Here is a 21,908-nt window from a genome sequence, read left to right as displayed (position 1 = left end):
AGGCCATGTGATCTAATCGTCTAGCTTAACAGAAGGAACCAAGGCCTGAGGAGACAAAGGTGCCCTTTTGAGGGGCCACACTGAGTTAATCAGAGAGGATTCCAGGCCACTGAAGTAGCTCTCCTTTCCAGAGTCCCCTCTAAACACAAGTCAGAGTCCAGAACTAAGAATTTGGGCATTGGCTGAGGCATGAGAAGAATTTCCATGCTGACAATAAGATACAATAAATGAGGCCTCTATACAAAATACACATCATGGAAAAAATGGGTAAAAAAAAATTTTTTTTAAGCACATGAAAAAGGATCTCATTTCAAAAATGGTCATCACAGCCCAACACAAAGCTATATGCACAAAAATGATGCTTTGGAAAACAGACTTACTTTTTAAATCCCACTGTGATTGAAATAATTTATAAAGCAGCAATATTTGAAGATTAAGCCGATCTCCTGACCAAAAATGTTGCTGGCTTTCTGCACACTAAAATCACACTTTATAAAAACAGAAACATAGCATCCCCAGAAAAAGAGGGAGACTGGACTGTAAGTAAGTATGTCCTCAATGCATGTGTGAACCTTTCTTTGTTCCCACTCGGAAGTCTCTGGGAAATACTATGAAAAACATGACCATTGCCCTATGCAATGTGGTGGTATAAGTATGGGGGTGGGAGGAAGAGGGGGAAGAGATGGGAGGGGGAGGAGACAGCCTTCACAGCATATTCTCTCTCTCTCTCTTTCTCTCTCTCTCTCACACACACACACACACACACACATCAGGAAGAGGTAAGAAAGGAACAATGTTTAATGCCGAACACACTGAACGTTTTACACAGCATGGAAGTAAAGCTTCCGATGTAAAACACCCAAAGGGCAAGAGAAGAAAGGAGATCAGTAAATGGCAGTTAAGTATACTGATCACTAATTTAATTACCATAACACTTGACATTGTCTTAACTAGACTGACAAAAACTATAGATGTTGCTGAGATAACCATACCCACATGAGATTGAAGACTTGGCCTTGGAATTAATAAAACTAACACACTGAGCAACTGAGTGCCAAGCACTTTCATAAGTGTTTTCACCCCATCTTTACAACAACTGTGAAAAATCGTATTTATCTGACTGGAGATACGGTCATATGGAAAGATGACCCATGAGAACACGGAAATTGAGAGGAGTATATAAACTCATCCAGTGTCACAGCTCGTCCAGTGTCACTAATTGGGTGGAATTTGAACCATACCGTCTAGCTCCACATCTACTCTCTCCTCTTACCATCGACACCACTCATTTATTCAACATACTTACATCGGAGGCCCATTTGGCAGGCTCTCTAAAAGGAACCAAGGCTGTAAGAACAGATGTAGCCCACGCCCAAGAGACAATCAGTCACTGTCTAAGTGTATAAGTATACAATGTATAAGTCAAAGAACTCTGATAGAAATAACGTCTAATTGTCTCAACTGAATTAAAATGAACTGTTTTAGCTTAGACCCAAAGTATCAAAAGGTGTACCAGAAAAGATTAGTTTTTTTCAGATCTGCTTTTAAAGATTATGTGCAGGAACCTGTATTCTCCCCTATCACAAACTGCTCAATACAGAGGATCATCAGTTTGTGGGGAAGACTCATGAATGGACACAAATTCGTGAAATTCGTTACTTCAAATCTCCCTTTAAGCCTGTATTTTCTATTTTCTCTCTCATTCTGGCTGACATTTTTTTTTATGGCTTTAGAATAAATGCCTCTCTGGCAGAAAGACAGCTCAGTTCAGTAATGACCAAAAAGTAAAGTGGAAAATGAAAAATGAATTCAGAAGGAAGAAGGATCAGGAACAATGAACAACTGGAGAATCACAGACGTGGTGAACATCGGGTCTCAGGTGTACCAGTCTTCCCATCCATAGCTAACACACCAGACAAGAATCTAGAAAGTGGTCAAAAACGGAGCTATGTTATCAGCAGATTCACAGGCACTGCAAAATGTCTGTTTTATGGGAACGCTTCAGGGGCGCCCGGGTGGCTCAGTCGGTTAAGCGTCCGACTTCAGCTCAGGTCATGATCTCACGGTTCGTGAGTCTGGGCCCCGCGTCGGGCGCTGGGCTGACAGCTCGGAGCCTGGAGCTGCTTCGGGTTCTGTGTCTCCCTCTCTCGCCGCCCCTCCCCCACTCACACTCTGTGTCTCTCTCTCAAAAATAAACATTATTGGGGCGCCTGGGTGGCGCAGTCGGTTAAACGTCCGACTTCAGCCAGGTCACGATCTCGCGGTCCGTGAGGTCCGTGAGTTCGAGCCCCGCGTCAGGCTCTGGGCTGATGGCTCGGAGCCTGGAGCCTGTTTCCGATTCTGTGTCTCCCTCTCTCTCTGACCCTCCCCCGTTCATGCTCTGTCTCTCTCTGTCCCAAAAATAAATAAAAAACGTTGAAAAAAAAATTAAAAAAAAAAAAAAATAAACATTATTTAAAAAAAATTTTTTTTAAGAGGAAGGAACACTTTAGATTTAAGCCTCAACCTTGGACTCTGATTCAAGATTCTAATAAAATGATAAGAAAAGCTAAAAACAAGGCAATATTTTGATGAACTTTTATTTTTACGTTCTGTTGGAAACATATGCTGTCCATGTTCACCAACACCTCCTGCTACTCTGAAGTACAACAGGAGGAGAGCCCGAGGCCAAAACGAAATGAAAATCTTTCCGATGCCCAAGCTGTGCGGACCCTGGGCAACTTCAGCAACCAAGAGAATGACCTCCCGTGTGCCGTTCCTTCAGTGCTACCACCACCAGACAAGCACAGAAACCCCAAAGCAGGGGATGGCTGGTCAACAAGTAACATTCTATTTTCCCAAGACAGGGAAACACAGAACAAACGCACACGACACAAAGAACAGCCCTTGTGACTTATTTACCTGATCTGAAACACAAAAATCCGACTCTGGACAGCAGTGGTAACTACGAGTCCTCGCCATCGGACTAGGCGGCTACACACGAGCTCACGAGCGCACATCTGTATTAGGCCAGGCCAGGCTGGCCGGGCCAGGCCGGCAGGAGGAACCTGACCGGAGCTGATTCCTGAGCACAGCTTCCAATTCACGCTTTATTTGCTAAACATAAACAAGTTGAAGACCTGGAGACCCTACAACAGAAAGGCGGTTCCACGACTGCTTTCCGGACGAGTATTCTCCTGACTCAAAGGAGGATTTTCTGAAACGAGTCTTGGGTGTTAAGCGCCTCGGGGCCCAGATCCTCTTGTCCGGAGAGAGGGTAATTTTGGACTTACAAGAGAAAAGCAGAAAGGAAGAGTGTTCTGAATGGAGTGAAATGAGACGAGTTCCAGAAGCAACACTACGTGGTATGGGGAAAGACTGCCCCAAATTCCCAAATGCAATGTTCAAATAAATGTGATCGCTGGGAAGACAGTCCTCGTATCAACAGGGAAAAAAGATCAAAAATAGCGGTAAATGCACTACTCCAAATTATCCCTGTCCAGTTAATTCGTCCCCTTAATCACAATGCCCAAACTGAAGCCGCTGGAAGCCAGACCGTACTTGAGCAATACTGCCAGTGGCGAGAATTCACCCTAGCCTCCCGTGCAACTTTCTACCGAAGTCGGGGGCCTCCTCCGACCAGGGGCGAGTACGCACGGCTCCACACTCAGAGCGCACGGCGCAGAGCTTACGCTCGGAATCTCTCCCGCGTCGTCAACGGCCCCCGAACTTCTTCCCTATCCTATGGGCATCTTCCAGCTGTCCGTTCCTCCCTGCCGCGTACTTCCTCCGTTCGTCCTCACAGACGCACGGTAACTCAAGCGTCACTTCAAAAATTGTTTCCAACCTTCATCTGGAGAAAAAAGGGGAGACGGACCAAAGAGGGACAACTGACATAATCCACAAGCTTCACGTACTATCTGGGTAAGAACTGAACTTTCCTAAATCTGAGCAGTGTGACCGGCTCCCTACGTTCACCATGGTGAGAGGCGTCTGTCTGAGCCCTGGCCGCACACGGGACACACAAAAAAACCGTAACTTCCCCTCCCAGAAAAGACTCGTGTCGGGCCCGTCGAGCGGTGGGCACAGAAACCGGCCCGGTCGGTGCTCCGCCCTCTCCTCAACTCCTCTTTTTACTCTTCTCCTACAGAATTCACACGTCACCCCCCAAAATGCACATACACCACAAATGCCACCTTCCGCTGAAACCAACAAAATCAATATAAACACAATACCTGGAATCTTAACTTCTCTCACACGCGTCACCGCATACAATTGTTTTTTTAAATTTCCAAGACATTTTCCCTAAGCTCTGAAGAGAACGGGTTCTTTCCTTTTGAAGCAAGAGAAAACGTGTCTAAAAAAAATCCATTTGAAGGGGATGATGTCGCGACCGTAATCCACAACTGCTTCCTGCGTGTGTCAAAACGTATACACTATTTCATTTCCAGACCTCAGAGACAGATCACAAGGAATATAATTTGCTCTGGCAAACAGGCTCTCAATCAAAACAAGTTCCACCCACCTTCAAAGCAACCAATAGCTGCCCACCTACCACCCTTCCTAAAACATCCAAACAGAGCTGCTCTCGGGCCCAGGCACTCCCTCCCCGCCGCACGGCAACGGAACGGCCGGCGGGCGGGTTTGCTCTGCAGGTGCCCGACGGCAAGCAGGCTCGGCGCCGGGCATCCGCGCGGGACTCGGGTGGAAACTACACCCCGAGAGGAAGAGGGGAGGGGCGGCGAAGGGGAGAAGCCCGGGGACGGCAGGACCCACGGGCTTCTCCATCTGCCCAGGGCAGCTCCGCGCCGACCCCGTTCTCAGCGCTGACTTCGGGCCTCGCGACGCCACCTACGTGGCCAGCCAGGGCCGAACGAGAGGCCCTCGGGAACATGCACCAGGAATGATGAAATGATTCAGAAACGTCTCCGGAAGTCAGAACGGGCGGCAAAACCCATCGCTGTTCCGGTGAGGCCAGAGGGAGAGAGCCTACCTGCAGGGGCTGAATGGATCATCCATGACTAACAGAGGCTCTGGTGAGTCTAGCTGTGTCCCTGAACCTCGACTTACTGCCAAAACTCTGCCCTTTTCTACTCTAACAACTCAAAATGGAGGCACATGCAGTCTGAGAGACCTCACAGAGCTTCCACTGAGCTTGTGCTATGACCTAAGCCTTCACGCAGAACGCAGAAACTTCCCCCTCACTCTGACAGGACTGAGCATGTGCTGTGACCCTCCCTCATCCATACACTGTCTCTCAACGCAATCAATCTCAACCCTGCTGTTTCCGTAAATAAAGCCCAGCCAACAGACTGCGGCTTCTCCCTGCAAACCAAGCTAGTGTGCAGGGAAGCGGGGCCTCGGAAAGGGGATCCGAGACGGCCGAGCCCAGGGAGCTCGGCCAGCCGCCCCGTCGACAGGCTTCAGACAGCCGCCCTGCCCTGGCGAGGCGGCGGCAACTTCTGTCCGCCCCCGCTGTCTTTTTGAACTGCGGTTTTAAACAGCAGGGTCTCCAAGAGGAAACAAAATCCAAAGGCCCACGGAGGTGAATGGCCATATATACGGTGAGCGACCAGAAACTGCAGCGCGCTTCGAAACGTGCCAGTAGCTTCGGAAGGGAGACCACCCCACGAATCTCGTCTGGAAAACTTTGTAACCGTTTGGGAAAAGGCCACACAAACAATCCGGGCAAAGCTACGGAGTCCTGGGTATCGTCACAGCTACGAACGCAGTGTAGACAGTAGCGCAAGCGGGGTAGCCGAAGCATGCTGCGTTTTGTGCAAACAGCCTAATCTCCCTTAAACAAGCCGCTCTAAAATTGCCTAAATAACAAACAAAAACGTTTCCCGAAGAGATACGAACCCAGTCGGGCATGTCTCGCTTGAAGAATGGACTTCCAACACTGAGAAGGGTAGGAAAGTTCAAATCAAGAGGGCAAAGGACACCTTGCCACAAACACTCGAGCATCTAGAAATCTCATCTGAGGTCTCCCGATTCAAAATGCTCGGCAATGGTTTACAGCATCGCCCACGAAGCTAAATTCATTTGCAATTTAATCAGAAAAGATTTCTCAAGCCACATCAACAAGGCCACACCAACCTCGTCATACTGAGCAACGTATCCGTATCGTCCACAGTACCAGCCGAGACATTTTCCGTTAAAATCTTTAAAAACACGTTTTGTGCCCTCTCCCCACAACCTCCACCTCCAGCACAAAGGCAAACTGGGCTGTCGGCCACGTAAGATATTCTGACTCTGGAGGTAAACGCAAGCTTAGTGTCCATTTGCAAACTAAGAGATGACTCTACGTATGATTCCTCAGTTATGATAAAAAAAAAAAAAAAAAAAAAAGGAAAGTAAGACCATGAAACTCCCGAAAATCTACAAAGGTCCAGAAAGAGTAGGAAAGACCAGTGCCAATTGTGCTTCCCACAAATATAACAGGGTGTGAAGAAATTAAAACCTGCTTAAGAGAGTACTCAGCATCCTCAAGTTTCCTAAAATAAATGGAGGACCCATTCCATTTCTTTAGTATCCCTGTTTTTGCTATCAAATAAACTTATATTCTGAGACTGACATTAAATAAAAAAAAAAAAAAAAAAACCCTCTCACTGTGCTGAAAATGTAATTTACACAAGAAATGCCAAATACACTTAAGTAAGTGTTGCTTTTGACCAAGCACCTGAAGCAAGTTATCTACAGTCTGGAAGACCACTTTCCCTATTGGTATATAAAATAACATGTCCCCAAAAGTGTGCGACTGGTGGGGCGCTTGGGTGGTTCATTCAGTTGAGCATCTGACAATCAGTTTTGGCTCAGGTCATGATCCCAGTGCTGGGCTCTGTGCTGAGCATGGGGCCTGCTTAAGATTCTCTTCTCTTCTCTTCCTCTCCCACCTTCTCTCTCTCTCTCTCTCTCTCTCTCTCTCTCTCCCTCCCTCCCTCCCTCCCTCCCTCCCCCCCACCCCTTTCCCCTGCTCGCACATAATCTCTCTCTTTAAAAATAAAATTTAAAAGAAAATTCAAATTAAAGAACTCTGTGACTAGAAACAGTCTAAAGAAAAAGACGCTCTGCAACAAAAGCAACTGAATTAGAACCCAGAAGTCAAATAGCATGAATACGGGCACCGAAGCATTTCCTGCAAAAGTGCTTTTTTCAAAAAAAACTACCGAATCACATGGAAAATGCTTGCTTGCAGGAATCAACATAAAACAATAATTTAATAAATTCACCATTCTTCTGAAAAACCACAGGAACTATTCTGTGAAACACAGCATAAAAATGTCATTGTGATACCAAGTCAAGGAATGTAAACTATGATTCCGGTCCCACCAAATACCCTGAGAGACACGAAGGGCAAGCCATCAAAACCTCATGACCTCTCCTCCGAACACCGGATCTCAGCGGTGGCCCCGGCCTATCTCAGCATCCTCTTGGCTGTCCTTGCTGACACTCACTTCCCCTCTGTCCCCTTTACACCACCTGCGCACACCCTCCTCCCCGTCCCGGCTCCCCTCGGGGGCCGCACACCAGGGCCCACTCTCCCCTTCTCTTCTCCGTCGCAGGCAGATTTCACCCGCTCGCCCACAATCCCCACCAGCTCCTCCCTGGAGGGACCTCCCTACTGGGAGCAGCTGGGGAACCTCAGAGAACTCCACTCTCCTCTTGTTCCTTTTCCTGGGGTGCCTCACCTCTCTTGACAGATGTTAAGCTCTTTGGGGGCAAGGACGGCATCAAAATCATCTTTATTGGAACCACCCAGATCTCTTATTCTAAACCTCAAAAACAACAACAACAACAAAAACCACATCTGACACACTAAGAAGGGCAAAATACCACTTCTATAGTAACTTCCTGGCAAAAATTACAAAAGCTAAGTCTAACCACGAGGAAACCTCAAACAAACCTGAACTGAAGAATTCAACAAAACTGGCTTCTAACTCCTCAAAAATGTTAATGCGATGACAAGACAAAACAAAACAAAACAAGGCTAAGAAACATGTTATGAAAACAAAGAGAGGCAAGGAATACTGAAGAGATAAAACAATGAAATGCCAATGCATGATCACGGTGGGGGCGGGGGGGGGGGGGACATTACTGTGAAGGCAATAGGAGAAAAACTAGCAAAATTTAAATGTGGACAATATTAGATTAAATGGTATTCTATCAATGTCACCTTTCCTGATTTTGCTAAGCACACCACGGTTATGTAAGAGAATGTCCTTGTTCCTGAGAAATACACATCGAAACATTTAGGGGGAAAGAAGCTTGATGCTACAGTTCATTCCTAAATAGCTCAGGGAAGGAAAACAGAACAATGAAGCAAAGATGGTTAATACAGAGAATAACACAGCAAACACAAAAAATAAGAAGGCAAATCTGTAATAAAGTTAAAAAGATAAATAATACATAAGATAAAATCAGTAAGAATAAAACAATAAAGCAAGTATTGCAAAAGGTTAACACGTGATCTGGGTGAGAGACCTAGAGAGTTACGTGTACTGACATCAGACCCAGTGAGTTACCTATAGAAAATATTGACAGGCGAGACATATATGTAACAAAAACTACTTGTACGAGTCTTCAATCATCAGTCCTCATGGCATCCGGAGACTGGACACATCAGTGGCAACGAGTGACCTGCCGGGCCACCTGCTTCCACAGTGCTCTCATTCCCGGCCTGAATCACTCAACACCCAGCTTCGAGTTCAATCCAACCTCAGAATAGGAGATCGGTTCTCTTCATCCTCAGAGGAAATCGAGGAGCCCTGACAACTACTGGTTGGTAATTAAGCAAGCCAATGTGCCACTTTAGCATACACCGCAATTCTAGAAACGGCCCTGTTGCCCCCGAGCCCTGTCTTACAAGGAGGACACCGTGTAACTCTACTCGGCACCTCCAAGCCCCTCAAACCTGCCCCTTGTTTTCTCCGCTGTTATCTTACCCACTCGATATCTGCCTACAGCTGCCGCCTCCCTGCCCAAACCTCATTCCTGCCACATTTCCCGAACCTGCTACCGGGCCGGCTGCAGGCATTCGCACACACCGCTCACGTGGGCTGCCGCAGCGCCTCCTTCCGTGGCCTCCTGCAAGGTCCTCCCGCAAGGCCTGTGATCCCGGCTACACGCACACTGTCTCCGGATCTCAGAGACAATCCCTAATTAATCCCTCCAATTAATCCCTAGCGAACAAGAGGTGAAGAACTCACATTTATGAATAGGTTAAAAGGGAGCTGAGTGGGTGAAATGAATATTCTATATTAATGGGTTCTGTCTAAAATTAAAAAGGTTTATCACATAAAAACGGACTGAAAACCCACTTTGTCCACCGCAGCAGCTTTTAGTGAGCAGAAAATTATGTTCATCACATGTAAAGTAAGGAGTTATAACATGGAACTTTCTGAGGTTCTATTTTAAAGAGTTTTCTACTCACTCAAACTACAAAAATGTTTAAAATGTTTTATTTACTAACCACAAATTGTAAAGCAAGAACAGCAATGAAACCTTAACATTTGGGCACCTCTAGAGAAAAACACTTGCTGGGAAAAAAGGATATTCTATTTGACTTTTAATTAGTGCTAACTTCGCATCAAGAGGAGGGAAGCGTTTAGAAACAGTGTGTTTAAACTGTATTCTCTAATTGTCCGCAGCGTTTGGAAATGGAGCCGGCACACATAATGCTCTAGTATCCAGCGAGCATGCTGGTTTATCTTACCAGTATACATGCTTTCTCAGACTCTCGTGGCAAAAATAACTATGCCGTATTAATAAAGGTTCATTTCTTCATCCTCAATCCTGACACATTTTCACGTCTTCACAGACCTGGGACTCCTTTTATTCTTTTATTGTTCGATCTTAGAGGGGTATTTCCGACACTCTACCTTTAAGTGTGGTGCTTGTTTTAAGTTTTTGGTTAAGGGATCTGTCACAACAAGGAAGTTTCATTCTGCTGTAACTTTGGTAAGAGTCCCTTCCCTCAATATTGACTAGCTGTTGACTTCTGTCAAATGCTTTTCCAACATCAAGATGAGGGTGTATTTCTTCTTCGTCATGTTAAAGTGGTAAAAGCTATATTAACAAACTATTGTTCCAACTGTCTTGTGTTCTATACACCCAAATGGGATTTTTAATGCTTTGCAGATTCCATTATCTAATATTTTATTTAAACATCTTACATGCATGTTCATAAGTAGAACTGACCTATAAATTTTACTTTTTGATCTGGTTTTGGTATAAAGATTTTACTAGCTTCATAACATGACTTAAGGAACCGACTCATCTTTCTCTGTCCCTCGTAACACTGGTAGAATTCACCTGTAAAGCCAGAGCCTGATTTTTTTTTTTTTTTTTCCCATTTTGGTCTAGTGAGAAGAGAAGGAAGTGTCCTGTGCAAATAATGAAATTGCCTTTAAATAAGGAAGGAAGCATGCATTTTTTACCCACTTCCTCTTTCTTCCAGCTTGAAATGTGGATGTCATGGCAACCATTCCATCGGCATCTTGAGCACGAGGTAAAAGCTGAAGTTGAGGATAGGTCCCTGATGGGTTGGTTGGAGAGCCCCTGATCAGCCTACGATTGCTTCTTCTCAAACTCTGCTTATGTGAGAGGGAGATACAGGCTCTACTTTGTTTAACTTTGTCGTACAGTCTCTCTCTGATAGCTCTAGTGTTGAAGTCCTCAGGTATGTATCTTACCATTTGTTTTATCTGACTCAAGTTGATGGTACCTGGTTTCTTCCAACATTTGGTAATTTTTTAACAGTGTGTTGGGCATTCAAAGATATTTTATCTGTAGATATCCTACAAGTTCTTGAAAGAAAAAAATTTCACAGATACTTCTCTCAGGTGTCCTTCAAAGCTCAATGGCCCAAGACCACTTTTTTTTTTCACCATACCTTTTATTTTTTTTATTTTTAAATTTTTATTGGGGGGGGGGGGAAGGAGGGAGGGAGAGAGAAGAGAGAATGCAAGTAGGGAAGAGGGGCATGGTTAGAGAGAGAAAATCTCAAGAAGGTTCCATACTCAGCGCAGAGCCCCACGCAGGGCTTGATCCCATGACCCCGGGATCATGACCTGAGATGTAATCAAGAGCCAGACACTCAAGTAACTGAGCCACCCAGATGCCCCGCAAGACCACTTTTTAATGTCTATTTTTGCGAGACAGAGACAGAGAGAGAGAGAGAGAGAGAGAGAGAGAGAGAGAGAGAGAGACACACCATGCATGTGCGTGCACAAGCAAGTGGGAGAGGGGCGGAGAGAGAGGGAGACACAGATCCGAAGCAGGCTCCAGACTCTGAGCTGTCAGCACAGAGCCCAACATGGGGCTCGAACTCACAGACCGTGAGATCATGACCTGAGCTGAAGTCAGACACCTAACTGACTGAGCCGCCCAGGTGGCCCAAGACCATTTTTTATATTATCTTCTCATCCTAGAGTTCTCATACTTTTCAAGAATGTAAATTCATGCCCTGTCATGGAGGCAAGGCCCAAAGTTAGGACTTAGGAGGGAAATTCTCCCTCTACTCCTCTTTTTCTTTTCTGTTTAGAGTCCCAGTCTCCAACAGGTTTCTCGATCACTTCCCTCTAATTCCAGATACATGACCTCGTTCATCCTTTCACTGAAGAAGACCTTTGATGGCCTTAACCTGGTAGAGGGCTCTCAGTTCCAACTCCCTAGTCTCTAGAGAATAAGTCTCCATCTCCTATACCTGCTGGGTGTTAAAGACAAGACCCCTTATTAAGGAGACACTGACCCAACCTCCTCTCACTGTAGGCTGCTGAAGAATCAGCTCACTGCTTTACTTTTCAGTTTCTCCTAACTCCTCCAAGCACATCTCTGCATTTTAAAGTTGTATTTTATCTACTTAAAAAATTAATGTTTGAGAGAGAGAGAGAGAGCGCGCGCGCGCGAGAGAGAGAGAGCGCGCGCGCACGCAAGCAGGGTGGGGAGGCATTGAGAGAAAGAGGGAGACAGAGAATCCAAAGCAGGCTCCAAGCTCTGAGCCGTCAGCAAGGAGCCTGACACGGGGCTCAAACTCACCAGCCACAAGATCATGACCTGAGCTGAAGTCTGACACTCAACGACTGAGCCACCCAGGCACCCCAAACGTTCTGTTATATTTTATTCAACATTGGTAGATATTTACTGGCAAGGGGTTTTTTAAATGATCAAATCTGATTTTTTTGTCCTATTTTACGGTCCCATTTATCCTCAGTGGGGCTGTGTTTCCAAATATACATGTACTCTCAATTATGCCCAACATTTGCCATCTGGCATCTGGCATAAATGTTTTCAGAGTTCAACTACGATAACAGAGGAAAAGTGAACAAGAAAATATTTACACCTAGTTCCAGCTTCTTGTCCTCAAAAGCTATACAAAGACCATGAGCTGTGATGAATAGAAAAGACAACCTAAGACAGAACTAGATCCCAAAATGTCTGAAATCCAAATTAACTGAAATAAAGGAGATCTAGATTGTTACTTTTCGGTTTCAGTATAAAGATTTATGTCAGGGGCGCCTGGGTGACTCAGTCGGTTAAGCGTCCAACTTCAGCTCAGGTCATGATCTCACAGTCTGTGAGTTCGAGCCCCATGTTGGGCTCTGTGCTGACAGCTCAGAGCCTGGAGCCTGCTTCAGATTCTGTGTCTCCCTCTCTCTCTGCCCCTCCCCTGCTCATGCTCTGTCTCTCTCCGCCTCAAAAATTTATAAAAACATTAAAAAAAAAAAGATTTATGTCGGAAAAAAGATGGCCACAATGTAATTTAGGATAACTAAATACTGGAAAAACCATAAATGTTCAACAATATGGGAACAGATAAATTAGGACACATCCACATGATGGTAGATATGATGCTCATTACAAATGTTTACTGACATGGTACTATGTTCACAATTAAAAAAATGAATAAAGGAATACATGATTATATGTATATTTATGTAAACAGTATTTTATTTATAATCTTAAAATATTCATACACGCATAAACATGCACACAGATGTACAGTGAAAGAAAAAACACAAACATGAACTAAAGAATTATGTATTATTTCAGTTTGCTTCTTTAACTTTTTATTTGTCAAGTTATTCTCTAGCAAGTACATATATTTTTCTTCATTAGGAAAGCTTAAAGCTATCTTTCAACAAAGCCAGAAGAAAATTAGGTTGCATATGAATCAATCTACGATGAAAGCACAGGCTTTGGAGTCAAACAGGCTCGGTGTTTCCTGTTTACTAACTGCATGCCTTAGGCAGATATTTAACATCATACCAATTTTCTCATTTGTCAAATAAAGGTAATGTCAGCTGCACTGAACTTTTATGGGAATTAAACAATCGAGTACAGAGTGAGCATCATCCCACAGACTCTAAAAAGAAAATGTTACAAATTTGGTTCCTTGAGGTCATGCTAAGAAATATCAAATGCTAAATCTACTAAAGATACAGCTGAGCATGTCAAAACTCACCCATGTGAGGGAGAGAGCGGAGTCAGTGATAGGAAACTGAAGTAAAGATACTCAGGAACCCGAAACAAGGTCTCTCACTGTTAAAGATGAGAATTAGAAATAAGGAAAAAGCTAGCAGGACCCCTGTGGTATTGGGATTAGGTTTGGAGAACCTGGTATGAAAGCATGGATCCACACACACTGAAGTCCAGAAATACAGACGTGAAAGTACAGTCTCCATCTCAGTCTCTCCTTGCCCTCCCACCCCCTGGCGGCTCCTCAGTGACACGAAGTAACGACCACCCCTAAGTAGCATTCTTGGTTGGCTGGTTTCTAAGTATCGCCCTCCATAATCTGCAACAATTTGCCCTAAAAATGAATCACAGTAACAGATTATCAACAACTGAATAAAACAGGAAGCCAAAGGGGCACCCCGGCGGCTCAGTCGGTTAAGCATCTGACTCTTGATTTCAGCTCTGGTCATGACTTCCCAGTTTGTGAGGCTCTGGGCTGACAATGCAGAGCCTGCTTGGGATTCTCTCTCCGCCCCTTCCCTGTTCATGCTCACTCCCCCTCTCAAAATAAATAAAAATTAAAAAAATAGGAAGTGATTAATCAACCTCGTGCAAATAAATTAATAAACTGAAAGTTTCATGAGGAAGAGGCTATCTATTCAATCTCAAAGCAACCTCCCACAAAATAGTCATTAATTATAAACGGAAAAAGAGAAATTTTACAATTACAAAGCCTGGCACCTAATTCAAGTGATCAACGTGAACACTCCCTGCAAGGAGACAAACTAAAATTACGTACTACGTGACAAGAAGTAAAAAACAAGAACACATGACTTCTGTGCTATCCGTGTCAAAGATACAGGCTCTAAATCTAATAAGGAAAAAGCATCCATGTAAACTGAGGAACAGTCTACAAAATACCCTATAGTCTCAAAGTACTAAGGTCATGAAGTAAGAGAAAAGACTGAGAAACTACTCCACACAGATGAACCAGTTGTAAGACAACAAAATCCATCACGCTGAACTGGATCCTTTTTCATAAAGGTCTTTACTAGGCAAACTGAGAAAACTTGACTGGGGTCTGTGAATTCCATGGTAATATTTCAGTGTTAATTTCTTGAGGTGGAGGACTGTATTGTGGCTGTATAAGAAAATGCCGTTGCTCATAAGAAATACACCAAGTATTACAGTGTGATACGGCCTCGTGGTGATGTCATACTTTCAAATGGTTCAGTTAGAAACTAAGGTTTTCTACTATACTTGCAACTCTTCTGAAGGCAGAGACTGCTTCATAACAAAGTGCAGTAAGTTATGCAAGCAAAACACTCAGAGCACTGCTGGGCACAGTAGCACTCACTAACTGTAGCTATTATTGGTAACATTATTGCCACTGTCTGTTGGAAAGAGATTAAAGAGAAGTCCTTGCAAGTGTCTGAGTTTATGATTGCTGCTAAATATAATGGTAATAATCCTTAAGCTTCAACACTGCTTTAAAAACTTTTTGGCAAAAAAAAAAGAAAAAAAAAAAGAAAAAAAAAAGAAAAGAAAAGAAAAGAAAAGAAAAGAAAAGAAAAGAAAAGAAAAGAAAAGAAAAGAAAAGAAAAGAAAAAAAAAGTGAAGAGGGCACAGGTGGCTGTTCATAGACATTCTCTCCTGGATCAGATCTGAGCCCTCAATTTGTTTTCCATCTGAATAGCAAGAGAAGACTCCTTTATCACAAAGCAAAGAGCACAACTACAATCAGATGTCTCATGCCACAGTGCAAGTCTCTAAAGAGACCAAGGATACTTTTCTAAGGCAGTACGAGGGGGAGGGTAACAGATCAGTGACCATCAATACAACATGCTACACTTGATATGTTTTCTTCACTCTCCCTAAATGTACTTTAGTGACGTAAAGAACACTTACTTAGCAAGGGGAAACAAATGGACTGGTTTCTGGGAAAATTCATGCTTCATAATTTAAAGATAAAGGCATCTCCTCTCGAATGGCCCCTACTGAATCTTTTGTTCTTACTGAGATTCCACCATTACTCCCTGCCCCGCCTAACTCACTGGCCTGAGACAGGAAGTTTAGAAGTTTTCCAACCAATGAAAGGTACGCCCAGAAAAGGCCAGAATGTACAGTTTAAAAGAAAAAAAAGAAAAAGGCATTGAGCAACAGGCTGAAGCTGCAGAGGTGAGAAGATGGTAGTATGGGGAAAAGGACACCCCAAAATGCAATAAAACCTGAACGTTATATAGGGGGACAGGTTCATTTACTATAAGAAGCTCTTGGGTGCCTACCTGGCTCAGTCAGTGGAGTGTGAGACTCTTGATTTCAAGGTTGTAAGTTCAAGCCCCATATTGGGTGTACAGATTACTTAAAAATAAAATCTTTTAAAAAAAACTCAAATATTTTTCTTAATAAAAAAATTTTTTTTCCATTTCTGGTTCTCTCAGATTCTGCACTGAAATTTTCTGACCATAGAATGTATTAGCTCATATTTAATACTATTTGCAAATATTCACTATACTTATTGTGTCAGTTTCACTAGAGTCAATGAAGAAATTATCTTCCATTCTTAGCAACTGTTGTATATTTTCAAGAAGAATTTTATAATCAACGTTCTACGCAGAGTCAAAAATCCCCAGTGTTCAGACTTCCATATGTGAGTACAATCAACCAGATGGTTAATGGTCTACTTGGTAAATCAACACGTCTTAGGAAGTAGTTTATGTTTCACTTTTGGATTTAACATTGTATGGGGTTAAAAAAAAAAAAAAAAAAAAACCTTTGATATTTTTCAACCTTGTCTTGAAAAGAAAATTTATAATTATTTTTACAATTCCCAAGAAGCAACAAAAAAACCTGACAGTTTACTAAAGCAACCTAAAGGGTAGCTTTTACCACCCCCATTTTAATGAGGTAAAAAACAAAGCCCAGGAAGTACAAACCTTACCCCTGGACACAGAGAAAAAGGGGCAGCACAGGATCAAAACGCAGGCTGCCTGGGTCCAAGAGGGGAGTCGGTCTTAACAAAAGATCAAGTAGTCAGATTAGATGGCTACGAGATACTGGATAAATAAAAATGCAACTAAGGACAGTAAACGGACGAATGGAGCCATGTCCCTATGACCACAGATTATAATCATCTCTTTTAATAAGTCAGGACCGACTACTTTAGTTCATGCCAAGAATACTGCTATTTTGTGCAAACGCCTGTAAGGTCTAACTGGCTTTATGTATTAAGACTTTTGAGCTGAAATGTATTAACTATTTTCTAATCAGATTTTGGATTAGAACCTTCAAACAAAATGAGAAATAATGATATTATGTTGCAGAATATGCTGACTGCAGAAGTAAATTTGGGTGAATCTTGTTCGCAGAGCAAAAGCACACACTGCTTGAGCACAGAAATGTCACCACAGGCTCCAGAAGCCAAGCCTGAGTGCCTACTGGTTCAAACTTCAGGCCTCTCAGTAGTCAGACCCTTGCAGCTTGCATCCTACTTAACACAGGCAACATCTGTCCCCAATTTTTTTGCTCAAGTAAGTTTTGTTCCTTCAATGCCATGGCTAACAAGAATACAGTATCACCATCCCTTACCAAAGATCCTAAGGGTCAGAGGATTTTCAGAACTCAGAATTTTTTGGATTTAGAAAGGTACTATAACAAATATACCATATACTATGTAACACCCCGCAGTGTTTAAGCAATGATCCCCTATTCTATCACGTTGGTACTTTTGCAGTAAAAGTTGTACAAACACACAAAGTGAACTAACTCAATATAAATAGCCTCATCCCAGTTCAGGCCAAGAATGACCATCCAATGAGCTTCCGCACCAAACTTAGCATAAACGTTTTTTGATTTTCAGAGCTTTCAGATTTCAGAATTGAGTGAGGATGTCAGAATTAAACACAGAATTTCAAAATAATAAAAATTCCATGCTAATTACCAAGAAATCCACCCTCCCCGAACTTTAAAGGCAATGAACCGAAGAGTATAGAAAAGCCTGCCTCCCACCGTCACATACACGTATTCAACAAAGTAATCCCATCAAAACCAAAAAGTCTGGGGCGCCTGGGTGGCTCAGCAGGTGAAGCATCCGACTCCTGAGTTCAGCTAGAGTCACGATCTCATGGTTGTGAGATCAAGCCCCGCACTGGGCTCCACGTTGAACATGGAGCCTGCTTGACGATCTTTCTCTCCTTCTTCCTCTCTCCCATGCTTCTTTGTTCTCCCTCTCCCTCTCCCTCTCCCTCTCTCTCGCAAAAAGTCCGGAAAGGTCAGGTCCTGACAAGGCGAAATGTGTAGAGCCACAACAACCAGGTTAGGGGAAAAATTAAAGAGTAGCCAAATAATGAGACTTAAAAAAAATTTATGCAATAAACATGAAAAAAACTCCAAACTTTCAGTGCGGGCTAATACGCTAAATAAATTACGGACACTGTGTAAACCAACTTCTAACTACCATCGGGAAATGTGCTTGGAGAAATAAACAATCCCATCTCAAGTTTCAGTTTCAACCGCTCACTTCAAGTTCCTGAAAGTTCCTTTCTGAAGAGAGGGGACAGTCCCAAATGTGTAGTCACAGAATCCCCATTCTGTAACTTGCAGCAGCCGCATCCACACGTGGTCTCCCTCACAGACAGAAAACGGTTTGATGTTTCCTCTTCAGATGGCCCCGGGCACTAAGAGCACAGAGCAAATGCAGCCAGACGGCATGCTAGGCCCGCTCGTTCACATGGGGGAGAAGCCCACCAAAGCCCACTCTTCCCACAGCCCCATCCCTCAGAGCCTTGAAACCGAGACGCAAACACAGGTAAATTCTGCAAGGGCATGCAGCCAGAGCATTCTAAGGACCAGCTCGTACAAAAGCCAGGTGGGGAAAACAGAGTTTTCTACACTCCTTTTCAAGTACACCCTCTGTGACCGCGCAAGCAGCTGCGGGAACTGCACAGCCAACCCCTCAGAAGCATAACGTGGAATTCAGGGGGAACCCGGGGAGCTAGGGCAAATCTTTACGCTCACTTCATGAGGAGCGTGAGATCTGCTACCGTCTTTACTTATAAATTGAAATTCAAGTATTTTTTCACTTCAATTAATTCATCCACCTCCCCTCAAAAGCCTACAACACATCAAGCACAGGCTGGACAAGGAGAACACAAGCACAGAAATGAACAAATGGCAGCCAGGAAGTCAAAGCGGTAAAAGAAGTGACCCAGGACGCAGACCCTGCTAACGCACCGCCATGGGCATGTCCTTGTACTGGTTTTTCAGACGAGAGAGAAACATCCTTCTAGGGCATACCTCCGCCAGATTTTAAAAGCTAACCGATGGGAAGAATCACTCTGAATGACTGCCAGCAACACCCAATGAAAAATGAGACCAGAACCTGGGTGAGTCTCTAACTTACACAGTTAAATTGCATAATATCACTTTTAATAAGCACTCAGTAAAAACAGACATATAACCAAAACTAGTAAAAAATAAACTTGGTTGTTACGAACCCAAGAGCTAATCATTTAAAACAAAAAAGCTATTTAGTCAATTCAGTGATACAATCTAGCTCGTGCCATGTGACAACTACCCACCAAATAGTTAAATAAATGTGGCATCACTGAAATTATGGCCTCCTTTGTATCTAGACAGAAATCCAAGGAATGATCAGGCAGTCAATAAATGCATATTTAGGGGCACCTGGGTGGCTCGGTAGGTTGGGCGTCCAACTTCAGTTCAGGTCACGATCTTACAGTTTGTGAGTTCTTACAGTTTGTGAGAGCCACTTCGGGCTCTGTGCTGACAGCAAGGAGCCTGGAGCCTGCTTCAGATTCTGTGTCTCCCTCTCTCTCTGCCCCTTCCCTGCTCACACTCTGTCTCTATCTCAAAAATAAATAAATGTTAAAAAAAATTAAAAAAAATAAATGCATATGTAAAAATAAACATTCTGAAATACAGGATGCTTTAAAATAGTATCACGGATCAGCTTCTCTGTCACTGGAACAGGGCTTACTTTTGAAAAAGAAAATAAAAGCTCAAATTTACTATTTTCTAAAGAAAATAAAGGTAAGTAAAAAAGGTGACCATTCAGTACACTATCACCCCTGTAGCTCTCGTCTACAAAATGCAGAGACAGACACGAACATATATGCCTCACTAGAGCTTTACGCAGCTTCTTATAATGACCACAAAGAACACGTGGCCTTTCATTAATCCTAGACTGTCTAAACAGTAACCTTCTAATTTTTACATATAATTTCTCAGCATCCTCTAGGAAAAGTTTTTCACTAAAACTAAAAAATACCTACATTGTAATTACCCTGCAAGTAGTTCTTCCACTAACTTCCTTCAGCCAAGCAGCTTTTATTTCTTTCTAAATTCTCGTATCTAGAGATTATGTCTCAGATGTCCCAAGCACTGACAACCTGATCATCTGCTAACATTCCTGTACTTTTTAAATCTGTAGTCCCTGTAGTTGCATGATTGATACAGGATAAAAATGAATGCATATGCTCTTAAATAACTTCTTCCATGTGCTAAGTTAAACTATATTACAGACACTAGGAATTTTTTGTATTAAATTTTGATTCTATTGTTTCTCATTTTAAAAGTAATAACTCTACCTGTTACATAGGTCTTACCAAGATGGTTGAGAACTGCATGTATCCGTCTCATACCAGTTGTCTTACTAAAGATATTTCTGTGAGTGTTCCTGGGGTTTTATTAAATGAGTAAAACAAACGACTAACCAGCACATTCTCCGTAACATCCTAGTGTGTGTTCAATATGGTACCACGAAAGGTTTGGCACAATGTGCATTAGGGAAATAATCTGCCAATTCACAGTAAGTTCAAAACACAGATCAGCTAAACACACATCTTTACCTTGCCTCTCTACACCCAAATTTCCTCACTTTTCCTTTTCTTCTTAATAAAATCAAGAGCGAACAATAAGCCACTTTAGACGCCGATGACGTTAATTAGAACTCCTTCCAAAGAGGTTCACTTTGGGTTTTGAAGTTGTTTTTTCTCATCTTACTGGCACATGCCCAAATGTGCAAACACACGCACGCGCACGCACATAGAAAAGCGAAGTTCTCACTGAGTGGGGCCAAGTGACTCACTTACCTGGTCTCAGGGTTGTAGCCTAATATGTAGAAAAATGAATCCACTCGAGCTTTAAACTCTCTAGCAGCAAATATGTCAGAAAAATGGGAGATGTTACACTTCCCTCTGAAAACAAACAAATGTAAAAAATACATTATTAGTATTACCCTCAACTGCTGTGCAAACCAAAACACTATTGGAGGGAAAGAGGCAGGGGAAGACGCAACTAAATCCACATTACTCTAAAAACACGTAGAATATGGCTACAGACTCCATATTTATCAATTCAGAAAACGTCCAATATTTTATTTTTTTGTGTCAGGACTGCTTCAACCAACTTCACAATTTCACTGCTTGTACCTCAGCATCTTAGCCATGGAGTAAAATCAACTAAACCATAAAGGTAAATTGAGGGTGGGACCATGATAAAAGGATATGAAACTAGACACAACAGGAAAAATAAACCATAGTTAAATTACTTTACCAAAAAAACCACCTAAAGCCTTTCCAAACCGTAAAAATGGGACTTTTCTTCCTGCTACTTTACTATAAGCCAAAATGTATAGCTGTCAAATATTTTTCTTCTCTTTTAATGTTCAAGAAATAAACTGACTTGCAAATTAAAACGGAGACTTTAATTTTTTAAGTATACAGATGGGCTTTAATACATAAAAACACACACTTCCCAAATTTTCAGATAACATTCAAAGATCGTAGGTTGGAAAAACACTTTCCCACAAAAATACTGCAAATAAACAGCATTAAGGTTTCCAGGTTCATCTACCAACACAATTTAAAACCAAAAATGTAGCTGAAAATTCTGTAATACCACCAAACTCCTTAAATGCGCGCACGCGCACACACACGTTGGGAGAATTTCCAGCGTTCCCAAGGAGGCAGGGGGGTTTTCAGCAACTCCCTTCGTGGTCACAGAAGGGAACTTTAACATCAAGTGGAAGCCAAGGACTGCGATTACAGTAGATGGAACCGGAGAATCAACAGCACGTGCATATGCTTCCAGGGCTATGAACTCCTACCACTTGACCAGGTAGGTATTCCATTCTCATAAGGACTCCGTTAGTTGGTGCGTTAACAAATACACACCAGCTAATGGCCAAGGTGTCAGAGAAAGAAGCTAGCCGAGGAATAGCAACCTGGAGATGACATTCATTCGCTTCCCACCAAGGAACTGAAAAACAATGTCCTCCTTTCCAATAGAGCTTAAGTAACTGTGACCAAAACCTCAGTGATAGGCAGACACTAAGATGGGGCTCAAACAACCTCCATTTTAACAATTTAACAAAAGTGCTTGAGATTTATTGACATTTCTTTGAGAACTACCAGTAACATAATACACAGCTCTTGAGCACTTGAGATGTG

At 42.9% G+C, this 21,908-nt stretch overlaps 1 protein-coding gene across 1 annotated transcript in view; it reads right to left on the bottom strand.

The window, feature by feature from the left end:
- The window catches only part of RERE (arginine-glutamic acid dipeptide repeats), a 422,698-nt gene that overhangs the window by 135,110 nt on the left and 265,680 nt on the right, over positions 1–21,908 (bottom strand). The window contains 1 exon segment of the mRNA XM_053899022.1: positions 20,550–20,654. Coding sequence (XP_053754997.1) covers positions 20,550–20,654 — 105 coding nt within the window.

The sequence above is a fragment of the Panthera pardus genome, unplaced genomic scaffold (assembly GCF_024362965.1).
Source record: "Panthera pardus isolate Hobbes unplaced genomic scaffold, ASM2436296v1 HiC_scaffold_11, whole genome shotgun sequence".
NCBI classification, from domain to species: Eukaryota; Metazoa; Chordata; class Mammalia; order Carnivora; family Felidae; genus Panthera; species Panthera pardus.
Note: the sequence above shows the minus strand (reverse complement) of the source record. Positions and strands in the feature narration are given on the sequence as shown.